This window comes from Oncorhynchus tshawytscha, linkage group LG03, assembly GCF_018296145.1.
Source record: "Oncorhynchus tshawytscha isolate Ot180627B linkage group LG03, Otsh_v2.0, whole genome shotgun sequence".
Classification (NCBI taxonomy): domain Eukaryota; kingdom Metazoa; phylum Chordata; class Actinopteri; order Salmoniformes; family Salmonidae; genus Oncorhynchus; species Oncorhynchus tshawytscha.
In genome coordinates, this window is record NC_056431.1 from 1,275,181 (window position 1) to 1,291,085 (window position 15,905).

At 45.8% G+C, this 15,905-nt stretch overlaps 1 protein-coding gene across 1 annotated transcript in view; it reads right to left on the reverse strand.

Moving 5' to 3' along the window:
• The window catches only part of LOC112239846 (phospholipid-transporting ATPase ID-like), a gene marked incomplete at its 3' end in the record, with an annotated part of 56,079 nt that overhangs the window by 23,970 nt on the left and 16,204 nt on the right, over window positions 1-15,905 (reverse strand). Inside the window, exons 3-15 of the mRNA XM_042306380.1 lie at window positions 15,054-15,167; window positions 13,152-13,250; window positions 12,256-12,317; window positions 11,247-11,319; window positions 10,748-10,818; window positions 10,550-10,629; window positions 9,208-9,366; window positions 8,800-8,888; window positions 8,012-8,208; window positions 7,394-7,514; window positions 7,158-7,245; window positions 236-270; window positions 1-17 (exon numbers count right to left, since the gene is read on the reverse strand). The exon at window positions 1-17 is cut by the window's left edge and continues 143 nt beyond it. Of these exons, the coding sequence (XP_042162314.1) occupies window positions 1-17; window positions 236-270; window positions 7,158-7,245; window positions 7,394-7,514; window positions 8,012-8,208; window positions 8,800-8,888; window positions 9,208-9,366; window positions 10,550-10,629; window positions 10,748-10,818; window positions 11,247-11,319; window positions 12,256-12,317; window positions 13,152-13,250; window positions 15,054-15,167 (1,205 nt within the window). The remainder of the gene's footprint in view (window positions 18-235; window positions 271-7,157; window positions 7,246-7,393; window positions 7,515-8,011; window positions 8,209-8,799; window positions 8,889-9,207; window positions 9,367-10,549; window positions 10,630-10,747; window positions 10,819-11,246; window positions 11,320-12,255; window positions 12,318-13,151; window positions 13,251-15,053; window positions 15,168-15,905) is intronic.

Below are 15,905 nucleotides of genomic sequence, written 5' to 3' on the forward strand. Positions count from 1 at the left end.
GAGGTGAAGTCTAGCCTCTGGAAAGAGAGAAGAGGAGAGAGAGAAGGGGAGACAGAGAAGAGGGGAAGAGAGGAAGGAGGACAGTTGTAGTATTCACCGTTAGAACTATGCTTTCTATTCACCTATGGTCAAATAGCAAAGTGCACAGTGCCAGAGTGATGTCATTGCCACAGAGCAAGCTGAACAGTATGCTGTGTTGTTAGTCATACTGTTAGTCTTACGTTAGCCTGCTCACCTTTGGCTGTGCTCCCAACGGGTCGATCACCTCACCTGACAATAGAACACACTCACACTTAGACTCAGAGTTACCCAGCACCACAAGGACGTCTGCAACATTGACTGGGGGAACAGGACAGTGCTGATTTGATCTGAATTGTGTGTGTATTTTTCTATTTGTATTTATTAAGAATCCCCATTAGTTCCTGTCAAGGCAGCAGCTACTCTTCCTGGGGTTTATTCAGAATCCCCATTAGTTCCTGCCAATGTAGCAGCTACTCTTCCTGGGGTTTATTAAGAATCCCCATTAGTTCCTGCCAATGTAGCAGCTACTCTTCCTGGGGTTTATTAAGAATCCCCATTAGTTCCTGCCAATGTAGCAGCTACTCTTCCTGGGGTTTATTAAGAATCCCCATTAGTTCCTGTCGAGGCAGCAACTACTCTTCCTGGGGTTTATTAATAATCCCCATTAGTTCCTGCCAATGTAGCAGCTACTCTTCCTGGGGTTTATTAAGAATCACCATTAGTTCCTGCCAATGTAGCAGCTACTCTTCCTGGGGTTTATTAAGAATCCCCATTAGTTCCTGCCAATGTAGCAGCTACTCTTCCTGGGGTTTATTAAGAATCCCCATTAGTTCCTGTCAAGGCAGCAGCTACTCTTCCTGGGGTTTATTAAGAATCCCCATTAGTTCCTGCCAAGGCAGCAACTACTCTTCCTGGGGTTTATTAAGAATCCCCATTAGTTCCTGCCAATGTAGCAGCTACTCTTCCTGGGGTTTATTAAGAATCCCCATTAGTTCCTGTCAAGGCAGCAGCTACTCTTCCTGGAGTTTATTAAGAATCCCCATTAGTTCCTGTCAAGGCAGCAGCTACTCTTCCTGGGGTTTATTAAGAATCCCCATTAGTTCCTGCCAATGTAGCAGCTACTCTTCCTGGGGTTTATTAAGAATCCCCATTAGTTCCTGTCAAGGCAGCAGCTACTCTTCCTGGGGTTTATTAAGAATCCCCATTAGTTCCTGTCAAGGCAGCAGCTACTCTTCCTGGGGTTTATTAAGAATCCCCATTAGTTCCTGCCAAGGCAGCAACTACTCTTCCTGGGGTGTATTATGGATCCCCATTAGGCAGCAATAACTCTTCCTGGGGTTTATTATGGATCCCCATTAGTTCCTGCCAAGACAGCAACTACTCTTCCTGGGGTTTACTATGGATCCCCATTAGTTCCTGCCAAGACAGCAACTACTCTTCCTGGGGTTTATTATGGATCCCCATTAGTTCCTGCCAAGACAGCAACTACTCTTCCTGGGGTTTATTATGGATCCCCATTAGTTCCTGCCAAGACAGCAACTACTCTTCCTGGGGTTTATTAAGAATCCCCATTAGTTCCTGCCAATGTAGCAGCTACTCTTCCTGGGGTTTATTAAGAATCCCCATTAGTTCCTGTCAAGGCAGCAGCTACTCTTCCTGGGGTTTATTAAGAATCCCCATTAGTTCCTGTCAAGGCAGCAGCTACTCTTCCTGGGGTTTATTAAGAATCCCCATTAGTTCCTGTCAAGGCAGCAACTACTCTTCCTGGGGTGTATTATGGATCCCCATTAGGCAGCAATAACTCTTCCTGGGGTTTATTATGGATCCCCATTAGTTCCTGCCAAGACAGCAACTACTCTTCCTGGGGTTTATTATGGATCCCCATTAGTTCCTGCCAAGACAGCAACTACTCTTCCTGGGGTTTATTATGGATCCCCATTAGGCAGCAACTACTCTTCTTATTATGGATCCCCATTAGTTCCTGCCAAGACAGCAGCTACTCTTCCTGGGGTTTATTATGGATCTCCATTAGTTCCTGCCAAGACAGCAGCTACTCTTTCTGGGGTTTATTATGGATCCCCATAAGTTCCTGCCAAGACAGCAACTACTCTTCCTGGGGTTTATTATGGATCCCCATTAGTTCCTGCCAAGACAGCAACTACTCTTCCTGGGGGTTATTATGGATCCCCATTAGGCAGCAACTACTCTTCCTGGGGTGTATTATGGATCCCCATTAGTTCCTGCCAAGACAGCAGCTACTCTTCCTGGGGTTTATTAAGAATCCCCATTAGTTCCTGCAAAGGTAGCAGCTACTCTTCCTGGGGTTTATGAAGAATCCCCATTAGTTCCTGTCAAGGCAGCAGCTACACTTCCTGGGGTTTATTAAGAATCCCCATTAGTTCCTGTCAAGGCAGCAGCTACTCTTCCTGGGGTTTATTAAGAATCCCAATTAGTTCCTGCCAAGACAGAAGCTACTCTTCCTGGGGTTTATTAAGAATCCCCATTAGTTCCTGTCAAGGTAGCAGCTACTCTTCCTGGGGTTTATTAAGAATCCCCATTAGTTCCTGTCAAGACAGCAGCTACTCTTCCTGGGGTTTATTAAGAATCCCCATTAGTTGCTGTCAAGGCAGCAGCTACTCTTCCTGGGGTTTATTATGGATCCCATTTAGGCAGTAACTACTCTTCCTGGGTTTTATTATGGATCCCCATTAGTTCCTGCCAAGACAGCAACTACTCTTCCTGGGGTTTATTATGGATCCCAATTAGTTCCTGTCAAGGCAGCAACTACTCTTCCTGGGGTTTATTAAGAATCCCCATTAGTTCCTGCCAAGGCAGCAACTACTCTTCCTGGGGTTTATTATGGATCCCAGTTCGTTCCTGCCAAGACAGCAACTACTCTTCCTGGGTTTTATTATGGATCCCCATTAGTTCCTGCCAAGACAGCAGCTACTCTTCCTGGGGTTTATTATGGATCCCCATTAGTTCCTGCCAGGGCAGCAACTACTCTACCTGGGGTTTACTATGGATCCCCATTAGTTCCTGCCAAGGCAGCAAATACTCTTCCTGGGGTTTATTATGGATCCCAGTTCGTTCCTGCCAAGACAGCAACTACTCTTCCTGGGGTTTATTATGGATCCCCATTTGGCAGCAACTACTCTTCCTGGGGTTTATTAAGAATCCCCATTAGTTCCTGCAAAGGTAGCAGCTACTCTTCCTGGGGTTTATTAAGAATCCCCATTAGTTCCTGCCAAGACAGCAACTACTCTTCCTGGGGTTTATTATGGATCCCATTTAGGCGGCAACTACTCTTCCTGGGGTTTACTATGGATCCCCATTAGTTCCTGCCAAGGCAGCAACTACTCTTCCTGGGGTTTATTATGGATCCCCATTAGTTCCTGCCAAGACAGCAACTACTCTTCCTGGGGTTTATTATGGATCCCCATTAGTTCCTGCCAAGACAGCAACTACTCTTCCTGGGTTTTATTATGGATCCCCATTAGTTCCTGCCAAGACAGCAACTACTCTTCCTGGGGTTTATTATGGATCCCAATTAGTTCCTGTCAAGGCAGCAACTACTCTTCCTGGGGTTTATTAAGAATCCCCATTAGTTCCTCTCAAGGCAGCAGCTACTCTTCCTGGGGTTTATTAAGAATCCCAATTAGTTCCTGTCAAGGTAGCAGCTACTCTTCCTGGGGTTTATTATGGACCCCCATTAGTTCCTGCCAAGACAGCAACTACTCTTCCTGGGGTTTATTATGGATCCCAATTAGTTCCTGTCAAGGCAGCAACTACTCTTCCTGGGGTTTATTAAGAATCCCCATTAGTTCCTGTCAAGGTAGCAGCTACTCTTCCTGGGGTTTATTAAGAATCCCAATTAGTTCCTGTCAAGGTAGCAGCTACTCTTCCTGGGGTTTATTAAGAATCCCCATTAGTTCCTGTCAAGGCAGCAGCTACTCTTCCTGGGGTTTATTAGGAATCCCCATTAGTTCCTGTCAAGGTAGCAGCTACTCTCCCTGGGGTTTATTAAGAATCCCCATTAGTTCCTGTCAAGGTAGCAGCTACTCTTCCTGGGGTTTATTAAGAATCCCCATTAGTTCCTGTCAAGGCAGCAGCTACTCTTCCTGGGGTTTATTAAGAATCCCAATTATTTCCTGTCAAGGCAGCAACTACTCTTCCTGGGGTTTATTAAGAATCCCCATTAGTTCCTGTCAAGGTAGCAGCTACTCTTCCTGGGGTTTATTAAGAATCCCAATTAATTCCTGTCAAGGTAGCAGCTACTCTTCCTGGGGTTTATTAAGAATCCCCATTAGTTCCTGTCAAGGTAGCAGCTACTCTTCCTGGGGTTTATTAAGAATCCCCATTAGTTCCTGTCAAGGTAGCAGCTACTCTTCCTGGGGTTTATTAAGAATCCCCATTAGTTCCTGTCAAGGCAGCAGCTACTCTTCCTGGGGTTTATTATGGATCCTCATCAGTGCCTACTAAAGGCAGCAGCTACTCTTCCTGGGGTTTATTATGGAACCTCATTAGTGCCTGCTAAAGGCAGCAGCTACACTTCCTGGGGTTTATTATGGATCCCCATTAGTGCCTGCCAAGACAGCAGCTACTCTTCCTGGGGTTTATTATGGATCCCCATTAGTTCCTGCCAAGACAGCAGCTACTCTTCCTGGGGTTTATTATGGATCCCCATTAGTTCCTGCCAAGGCAGCAACTACTCTTCCTGGGGTTTATTATGGATCCCCATTAGTTCCTGCCAAGGCAGCAACTACTCTTCCTGGGGTTTATTATGGATCCCAGTTCGTTCCTGCCAAGACAGCAACTACTCTTCCTGGGGTTTATTATGGATCCCCATTTGGCAGCAACTACTCTTCCTGGGGTTTATTAAGAATCCCCATTAGTTCCTGCAAAGGTATCAGCTACTCTTCCTGGGGTTAATTAAGAATCACCATTAGTTCCTGCCAAGACAGCAACTACTCTTCCTGGGGTATATTATGGATCCCCATTAGTTCCTGCCAAGACAGCAACTACTCTTCCTGGGGTTTATTATGGATCCCATTTAGGCAGCAACTACTCTTCCTGGGGTTTATTATGGATCCCCATTAGTTCCTGCCAAGACAGCAACTACTCTTCCTGGGGTTTATTATGGATCCCCATTAGTTCCTGCCAAGACAGCAACTACTCTTCCTGGGGTTTATTATGGACCCCCATTAGTTCCTGCCAAGACAGCAACTACTCTTCCTGGGGTTTATTATGGATCCCAATTAGTTCCTGTCAAGGCAGCAACTACTCTTCCTGGGGTTTATTAAGAATCCCCATTAGTTCCTGTCAATGCAGCAGCTACTCTTCCTGGGGTTTATTTAGAATCCCAATTAGTTCCTGTCAAGGTAGCAGCTACTCTTCCTGGGGTTTATTATGGACCCCCATTAGTTCCTGCCAAGACAGCAACTACTCTTCCTGGGGTTTATTATGGATCCCAATTAGTTCCTGTCAAGGCAGCAACTACTCTTCCTGGGGTTTATTAAGAATCCCCATTAGTTCCTGTCAAGGCAGCAGCTACTCTTCCTGGGGTTTATTAAGAATCCCAATTAGTTCCTGTCAAGGCAGCAGCTACTCTTCCTGGGGTTTATTATGGATCCTCATCAGTGCCTACTAAAGGCAGCAGCTACTCTTCCTGGGGTTTATTATGGAACCTCATTAGTGCCTGCTAAAGGCAGCAGCTACACTTCCTGGGGTTTATTATGGATCCCCATTAGTGCCTGCCAAGACAGCAGCTACTCTTCCTGGGGTTTATTATGGATCCCCATTAGTTCCTGCCAAGACAGCAGCTACTCTTCCTGGGGTTTATTATGGATCCTCATTAGTGCCTGCTAAAGGCAGCAGCTACTCTTCCTGGGGTTTATTATGGAACCCCATTAGTGCCTGCTAAAGGCAGCAGCTACTCTTCCTGGGGTTTATTATGGATCCATATTAGTGCCTGCTAAAGGCAGCAGCTACACTTCCTGGGGTTTATTATGGATCCTCATTAGTGCCTGCTAAAGGCAGCAGCTACTCTTCCTGGGGTTTATTATGGATCCTCATTAGTGCTTGCTAAAGGCAGCAGCTACACTTCCTGGGGTTTATTATGGAACCCCATTAGTGCCTGCTAAAGGCAGCAGCTACACTTCCTGGGGTTTATTATGGATCCCCATTAGTGCCTGCTAAGACAGCAGCTTCTCTTCCTGGGGTCCAGCAAATATTAAGGCAGTAATATACATTATAATACCATTTTTAAACATTAAAATACATTTAACAACAGATTTCACACCACATTAAGCGTGTGCCCTCAGGCCACTACTCTACTACTACACACAATCCAGGTGTACATGTGTGTATAGAGTGTATGTGTGTATACTGTGTACGTGTGTATAGTGTATAAGTTGTGTGTATAGTGTGTATGTTTTGTGTATAGTGTGTATGTTGTACGTGTTTGTACCGGTGTGTGTGACTCTTCACAGTCCTTGCTGTTCCATAAGGTGTATTTGTATCAGTTTTTTAAAAATCTGATAGACTGTAGTATATATGTAGTATACCCACCTTAAATCTGATAGACTGTAGTATATATATGTAGTATATCCACCTTAAATCTGATAGACTGTAGTATATATGTAGTATACTCACCTTAAATCTGATAGACGGTAGTATATATGTAGTATACCCACCTTAAATCTGATAGACTGTAGTTTATAGTGTAGTATATGGTAGTATATAGTGTAGTATACCCACCTTAAATCTGATCGACGGTAGTATATAGTGTAGTTTATAGTGAGGTATATAGTAGTATATAGTGTAGTATATAGTGTCATATATAGTGTAATATAGAGTGTAGTATATAGTAGTATATAGTGTAGTATACCCACCTTAAATCGGATAGACTGTAGTATATAGTGTAGTATATAGTCGTATATATTGTAATATATAGTGTAGTATAGAGTGTAGTATATGGTAGTATATAGTGTAGTATACCCACCTTAAATCTGATAGACTGTAGTATATAGTGTAGTATATAGTGTAGTATATAGTGTAGTATACCCACCTTAAATCTGATAGACTGTAGTATATAGTGTAGTATATCATGTGGTATATAGTGTAGTAATACACACCATAGGCATGTCCATTGATAGAGCACTTGCTGAAGCTCATGATGTTCTGAGTGAGAGTTCCTGTCTTGTCACTGAAGATGTACTCCACCTGTTTCAATGGGGGGGGTTATCAAGATACCACAGACATACTGGACCTGCATCCAGACACACCACAGGCTTTAGGCTAACATTCTCCAACACAGAGATACAAGGATCTAGTGTAGATGAACAACAGTAGGGTGCAGGATGTTCCTCACCTGTCCCAGTTCCTCGTTGAGAGTGGTGGTCCTGGCTTCAGCTGCTGTGTTACACTGTGGACAGAACATCTTCCTGTCCCAGTTTATAAAGTAACTATGACCCAGCCTAATCACCTCCACACTGGAGGGAGGGAGGGAGGGAGGGAGGGAGTGAGGGAGGGAGGGAGGGAGGGAGGGAGGGAGGGAGGGAGGGAGGGAGGGAGGGAGGGAGGGAGGGAGGGAGGGAGGGAGGGAGGGGAAAAAAATAATGATAATTCAACAGGAAGCCCTCTTTAACTTGTTTGGGATTGCAGATAGATTGCAGTCCACACAACACAACAAAAACACACAACAGACTAACACACAAACACAGTAACACATAAAGAAACCAACAACCAACAGCTCTTAGTAAGTCAGTTATCAGTGCGGGTGGGTCAGTACCACACACTAACATCAGTCGTGGATTGAAATACTAACTTGTTCCAGAATCCACAGAAAGTAAAGTACTGATGAAACATCTTGACCATCACTGTCACTCATCTCCCTTGACTAAAAGGGTCATAGAGGTTTTATTACCTGACATAGAGATGTTATTACCTGACATAGAGGGCTTATAACCTGACATAAAGTATTCCTGACCTGACGTAGAGTGAGATGGGCACCACAGTGTTGAGAATGATGACGTAGGACCAGAAGGAGAGGAAAGCAGAGAACAGGAAGTTGTCTACAGGCAGGTCCCAGGCCAGGTAACTCTGGAACAGAGAACCCACCTCTCTCTCCCACACAGCGTTCCCCACAGCCAGGATCACACCCATACACACCATGAAGCCAAAGATCTGGGACGGGGAGAGAGGAGGGAGAGAGGGGAGAGAGAGGGGGAGAGAAGGGGAGAAAGGGGGGAAGAGAGGGGAGAGAGAGGAGGGAGAGGGAGAGAGAAGGGGAGAGGGAGAGAGGGGAGAGAGGGGGGAGAGGGAGGGAGAGAGGGGAGAGAGAGGGGGAGAGGGAGGGAGAGAGGGAGAGAGAGGAAGAGGGAGGGAGAGAGAGGGGAGAGAGAGGGGGAGAGGGAGGGAGAGAGGGGAGAGAGAGGGGAGAGGGAGGGAGAGAGGGGGGGAGAGAAGGGGAGAAAGGGGGAAGAGAGGGGGGAGAGAGGGAGGGAGGGAGGGAGGGAGGGAGGGAGGGAGGGAGAGGGAGGGAGGGAGGGAGGGAGGGAGGGAGGGAGGGAGGGAGGGAGGGAGGGAGGGAGGGAGGGAGGGAGGGTAAAGATTAGGCTAAATGTATGTACCTTATTTTAATTTCAAAATGTCAAGCTAAACTATAAAAGTAGACTTTCTGGAGAAACCAAAAGGCCATTTCTAGTCTTGTTTTATATTAGAAGTAGATGTGAAACAAGTATGGCCAAACAGAAGGGGAGGTGTGGGGTCTCCTACCCAGAGCACCAGTGTGTTCATGAGGCGGTCGATGCTTGTGCGTTTGAACTTGGTGCGACCACTATTCTGCATCAGCTTGGTGTCTGGGCCTGGTTAGAGAGATATAGAAAGAGGAATTGGTTAGACAAACACACACACACACACTCACACTCACACACATACACTCACACACTCACACACTCACACACACTCACACGCGTGCACACACACACTCACATGCGCGCACACACTCACACGCGCACACGCGCTAACACACACTCACGCACACTCACGCACACTCACTCATTCACACATTCACACACACACACACTCACTCACACACACACACACACACACACACACACACACACACACACACACACACACACACACACACACACACACACACACACACACAGAAGGACCAACCTGCAAAGATGACCAGTCCGTAGCAGGTCTCTGTGTTGCGGAGAACACAGCCTCGTAGTAACATGTTGTGGTTGCTCAGGGGATATTTACAATCTCTCCAGCACAGAAGACCACAGAACCTGTCCAGCTTGTTGTTGGGAGGCTCACAGACCACCTCACCTGTACCGGCAATACACACACACACACCTTTATCACACACTTTACAGCTAATACAGGTTTTCAGACACACAATCATCTCACCTAGATACAGTACAGTGTTCTCTCCATCATCATCTCACCTAGATACAGTACAGTGTTCTCTCCATCATCATCTCACCTAGATACAGTAGTGTTCTCTCCATCATCATCTCACCTAGATACAGTACAGTGTTCTCTCCATCATCATCTCACCTAGATACAGTACAGTGTTCTCTCCATCATCATCTCACCTAGATACAGTACAGTGTTCTCTCCATCATCATCTCACCTAGATACAGTACAGTGTTCTCTCCATCATCATCTCACCTAGGTACAGTACAGTGTTCTCTCCATCATCATCTCACCTAGATACAGTACAGTGTTCTCTCCATCATCATCTCACCTAGATACAGTACAGTGTTCTCTCCATCATCATCTCACCTAGATACAGTACAGTGTTCTCTCCATCATCATCTCACCTAGATACAGTACAGTGTTCTCTCCATCATCATCTCACCTAGATACAGTACAGTGTTCTCTCCATCATCATCTCACCTAGATACAGTACAGTGTTCTCTCCATCATCATCTCACCTAGATACAGTACAGTGTTCTCTCCATCATCATCTCACCTAGATACAGTACAGTGTTCTCTCCATCGTCATCTTACCATCCCACCTCAGTAACAGCTTTTAGAAACCACCTCAGCAGCACAACACACTGTTTACTACATCAGCCTCTGCTTCACAAAAATAATGACTACATATTCAACATCACCACAGAGGGCAGAGTTTAGCTGTGTTTCAGACAGTGTTTCAGCCACATTCCATTTTAGGACTATTGAATTATACTGACTTACTATGGGCACTGTGCTAGCAAACACGCAGACACACGCAGACACACACTCACACACAGACCAACTTGCTTGCAGTAATGCTTTCTGCTGAGCAGGTGAGGAGAGATGTGTGGGTGAACCATGCTGATGAGGAAAACCAGTGTGTGTCTGTGGGGAATGGAGAGACTGGGGGTGTTAAGCGCTGACAACGGAGGGCGTGTGTGTGTGTGTGATGCTGGGCAGTGTGGGTGCTAAGTGCTTGGTTTCAGAGTGGACCTGCTGACCTCTGATGTGTGAAAGACACAGAGACCAATAGAAAGAGACTTCCTACCATCAAAAGAGGCCAGGCTGTTGGGGTCTCCCAGCTCTGCAGTCACAGACAGAGACTGACGCACCTTCATATTGGTCTCCCTGCACAAACACAACACACACACACTGTATATGAACTCACAAACCATCACTGAGCATCACTGAGGATCACTGTGTTGTGCTTTATTGGACTGTGCTGTGTGTTATGGTGTGTTCTTACCCATCTAGCTCTGCTGTCTCGATGTAACAGAGGCTATGAGGTTCACTACTGGACAGTAAGAGAAGGTCAGCCTGAAGAGAAACATCAGCTAGCATTAGCATCCACTAACACACTGTAGCATTTCACTTTGTCCCTTCTAGCATGGCCATCTAACAAGGCTAACACATTCCAGACGCTCTGGCTAACACGCTACTAGTACAGTACATTGAAAGTTAACCTTAGTATAGAGATTGTTTGGCTGAAATATGAGAGTGCTGTGTGTTACATCGCCTTTATGGAAGCCTTTAAAACCACCATGAATTAATCTCAATACCGGTAAGTGCTTGTATATATATCAAACCATTGCACTGCACCATAAAAACCGTGTTATGACAGAGTACATTACAACAGTTGTAAATGAATCATGACCAGTGTGTGTGTGTGTGTGTGTGTGTGTGTGTGTGTGTGTGTGTGTGTGTGTGCGATACATTATGTTGATGATTGAATGACATACACTTACTGCCACAAACTGGTTATTCTCCAGTTTAATGATATCACCCACTCTTACATTCATCCACTTCTCCTTCTGAAGACTGAGAGAGAGAAACGAGGGAGGGAGAGAGAGAGAGAGAGAGAGAGGAGAGAGAGAGAGAGAGAGAGGGAGGGAGGGAGGGAGGGAGGGAGGTAGGTAGGTAGGTAGGTAGGTAGGTAGGTAGGTAGGTAGGTAGGTAGGTAGGTAGAAAGAGAAAGAAGGAGGAACTAAATTATAAATATAAACAGCTTACAATGTGTGAAGAGAACAGCATGAGTATTGGTCAGCAGCAGAAGTGACTGATGACTGTCTGTATTTCTGAGTGTAGACTGACCTAGAAGACTGTCTGTATTGTTGAGTGTAGACTGTACTAGATGAATGGCTGTATTGCTGAGTGTAGACTCTACTAGATGAATGGCTGTATTGCTGAGTGTAGACTGACCTAGAAGACTGTCTGTATTGCTGAGTGTAGACTCTACTAGATGAATGGCTGTATTGCTGAGTGTAGACTGGACTAGAGGACTGCCTGTATTAATGAGTGTAGACTGGACTAGATGCCTGTCTGTATTAATGAGTGTAGACTGGACTAGAAGACTGTCTGTATTAATGAGTGTAGACTGACCTAGAAGACTGTCTGTATTGCTGAGTGTAGACTCTACTAGATGAATGGCTGTATTGCTGAGTGTAGACTGTACTAGATGACTGTCTGTATTGCTGAGTGTAGACTGGACTAGATGACTGTCTGTATTGCTGAGTGTAGACTGGACTAGATGACTGTCTGTATTGCTGAGTGTAGACTGGACTAGATGACTGTCTGTATTGCTGAGTGTAGACTGTACTAGATGACTGTCTGTATTGCTGAGTGTAGACTGGACTAGATGACTGTCTGTATTGCTGAGTGTAGACTGGACTAGATGACTGTCTGTATTGCTGAGTGTAGACTGGACTAGATGACTGTCTGTATTGCTGAGTGTAGACTGGACTAGAGGAGACTTACGAGCCGTGGATGACGACCTGAGACTGCCGGTTGTTCACCTGGTTGTCACTCTTGTGACGGAACTGAAGGAGACAAGAATTTACATGTTTTTTTTCTCCAAATATTATGCGTTTTGAATAGTGTAAATTAGGACAGTTACAATTATCAACCAACAATTACGGACAAAAACTTCAAGATAATAGTCATGATCTGCACATCTTAAGACATTTATTTTAGGAGACGGGGCATTCAACTTTACATTCAACGAGATACAGTTCACCCAATAGCAGTTTTTCATTTTACATGAAGTGGGTAAAGTTGGTAATCATTTTCCATGAAGTGGGTAAAGTTGGTAATCATTTTCCATGAAGTGGGTAAAGTAAAGTTGGTAATCATTTTACATGAAGTGGGTAAAGTTGGTAATCATTTTCCATGAAGTGGGTAAAGTTGGTAATCATTTTCCATGAAGTGGGTAAAGTAAAGTTGGTAATCATTTTACATGAAGTGGGTAAAGTTGGTAATCATTTTCCATGAAATGGGTAAAGTTGGTAATCATTTTCCATGAAGTGGGTAAAGTTGGTAATTATTTTACAGGAAGTGGGTAAAGTTGGTAATCATTTTACAGGAAGTGGGTAAAGTTGGTAATCATTTTACAGGCAGAAAGGCACAGTTGGGAGAAGCTTCATTTTCCAAAGTTTTAACGGTCAGAACCATTTGTTTTTGAGAGCTGTGTTGTAATCATTAGGTCGTCATAGCACATTTTACAGACGCATTATGATGCATTACAAGCTCTAAAGATTATTCAACCTAAATTACAATTATAACAATAACCATTTCCATTTGCATGACAATTAATTGTTACCCCAAATTCCATAATCGTCACAGCCCTAGTGTGTGTGTGTGTGACAGACACTCACGTAGTCGTCGGTGGCATCCTTTACTGCAGTGATGCTGAGCACCAGGACTAAAGGCACTATGGTGGTGAACCAGGAGAGAGACGAGATCTGAGGAATCAACTGGAGAGAGAGAGAGAGAGGGAGGGAGAGAGAGAGAGAGAGAGAGAGCGAGAGAGATGAACAGAGTGGGAGGGAGGGGGCAGGAGGAAGGAGAGGGAGGGAGTGAGAGAGAGAGGGAAACAGAGAGGGAGAGGGGCAGGAGGAAGGAGGGAGGGAGAGAGAGAGAGAGAGAGAGGGAGGGAGAGAGAGAGAGAGAGGGAGATAGAGAGAGAGAGAGAGAGATGAACAGAGAGGGAGGGAGGGGGCAGGAGGAAGGGGAGGGAGGGAGGGAGGGAGGGAGGGAGGGAGGGAGGGAGGGAGGGAGGGAGGGAGGGAGGGAGGGAGGGAGGGAGGGAGGGAGGGAGGGAGGGAGGGAGGGAGGGAGGGAGGGAGGGAGAAATAGAGAGGGAGTGGGGCAGGAGGAAGGAGAGGGAGGGAGAGAGAGAGGGAAACAGAAAGGGAGGGAGGGGGAAGGGGGAAGGAGAGGGAGGGAGAGAGAGGGGGAAACAGCGAGGGAGGGGGCAGGAGAAAGGGGAGGGAGGAAGAGCGAGAGGAGGGAGGAAGGGGAGAGAAAGAAAGGAGAGCGAGAGGAGGGAGGAAGGGGAGAGAAAGAGAGGAGAGCGAGAGGAGGGAGGAAGGGGAGAGAAAGAGAGGAGAGCGAGAGGAGGGAGGAAGGGGAGAGAAAGAGAGGAGAGCGAGAGGAGGGAGGAAGGGGAGAGAAAGAGAGGAGAGTGAGAGGAGGGAGGAAGGGGAGAGAAAGAGAGGAGAGTGAGAGGAGGGAGGAAGGGGAGAGAAAGAGAGGAGAGCGAGAGGAGGGAGGAAGGGGAGAGAAAGAGAGGAGAGCGAGAGGAGGGAGGAAGGGGAGAGAAAGAGAGGAGAGTGAGAGGAGGGAGGAAGGGGAGAGAAAGAGAGGAGAGCGAGAGGAGGGAGGAAGGGGAGAGAAAGAGAGGAGAGCGAGAGGAGGGAGGAAGGGGAGAGAAAGAGAGGAGAGTGAGAGGAGGGAGGAAGGGGAGAGAAAGAGAGGAGAGTGAGAGGAGGGAGGAAGGGGAGAGAAAGAGAGGAGAGTGAGAGGAGGGAGGAAGGGGAGAGAAAGAGAGGAGAGCGAGAGGAGGGAGGAAGGGGAGAGAAAGAGAGGAGAGCGAGAGTAGCGAGGAAGGGGAGAGAAAGAGAGGAGAGTGAGAGGAGGGAGGAAGGGGAGAGAAAGAGAGGAGAGGAGAGGAGGGAGGAAGGGGAGAGAAAGAGAGGAGAGCGAGAGGAGGGAGGAAGGGGAGAGAAAGAGAGGAGAGCGAGAGGAGGGAGGAAGGGGAGAGAAAGAGAGGAGAGTGAGAGGAGGGAGGAAGGGGAGAGAAAGAGAGGAGAGCGAGAGGAGGGAGGAAGGGGAGAGAAAGAGAGGAGAGCGAGAGGAGGGAGGAAGGGGAGAGAAAGAGAGGAGAGTGAGAGGAGGGAGGAAGGGGAGAGAAAGAGAGGAGAGTGAGAGGAGAGATGGGAGGTAAACCAAAGAAAGAGAAGAAAGCAGTCTCTATGATGTACCTGCTGTGTCCTTCAGTGTGGTGAAAACTGATAGCCTCTCTTTCTCCCCTCCCCTCCCCACTCATCTCCACCCCACCCCCTTTACAGCATCCCTGTCTCCACTTCCTCTCCCTCCATTGTTTTATCCCCGTCTCTCTCTGTCCTCCCCATACCTCCACTTCCTCTCCCTCCATTGCTTTATCCCCGTCTCTCTCTGCCCTCCCCATACCTCCACTTCCTCTCCCTCCATTGCTTTATCCCCGTCTCTCTCTGCCCTCCCCATACCTCCACTTCCTCTCCCTGCTTCCATCTTACCTGCAGTATGAGCAGAAAGAGGAAGTAGGTGTTGGCCACTTCCTGGAACTGTTCAAACAGGTTGACGGGTAGAAAGGTGATGACGTTGTACTTAGACGTCACAATACAGTTACTCTGAGAAAGACAGAGAGCGAGATAAAGAGAGATAAAGAGAGATAAAGAGAGATAAAGAGAAAAAGAGAGATAAAGAGAGATAAAGAGAGATAAAGAGAAAAGAGAGATAGAGAGAGATAAAGAGAGATAGAGAGAGATAAAGAGAGATAAAGAGAAAAAGAGAGATAAAGAGAGATAAAGAGAGATAAAGAGAAAAAGAGAGATAAAGAGAGATAAAGAGAAAAAGAGAGATAAAGAGAGATAAAGAGAGATAAATAGAGATAAAGAGAGATAGAGAGAGATAAAGAGAAAAAGAGAGATAAAGAGAGATAAAGAGAGATAAAGAGAGATAAAGAGAGATAAAGAGAGATAAAGAGAGATAAAGAGAAAAAGAGAGATAGAGAGAGATAAAGAGATAAAGAGAGAGAGATAAAGAGATAAAGAGAGAAAGAGATAAAGAGAGATAAAGAGAGATAAAGAGAAAAAGAGAGATAAAGAGAGATAAAGAGAAAAAGAGAGATAGAGAGAGATAAAGAGATAAAGAGAGAGAGAGATAAAGAGATAAAGAGAGATAAAGAGAGATAAAGAGAAAAAGAGAGATAGAGAGAGATAAAGAGATAAAGAGATAAAGAGAAGGGGGAATAGAGGAAGGTATGTTCTAAATGTGAAATACTAATTACTACAAAAATAGAAAATGTTGGTCTATGATTAGTCATGTAATGTACTTAAACATAAATACACATATATAATCATGTACGC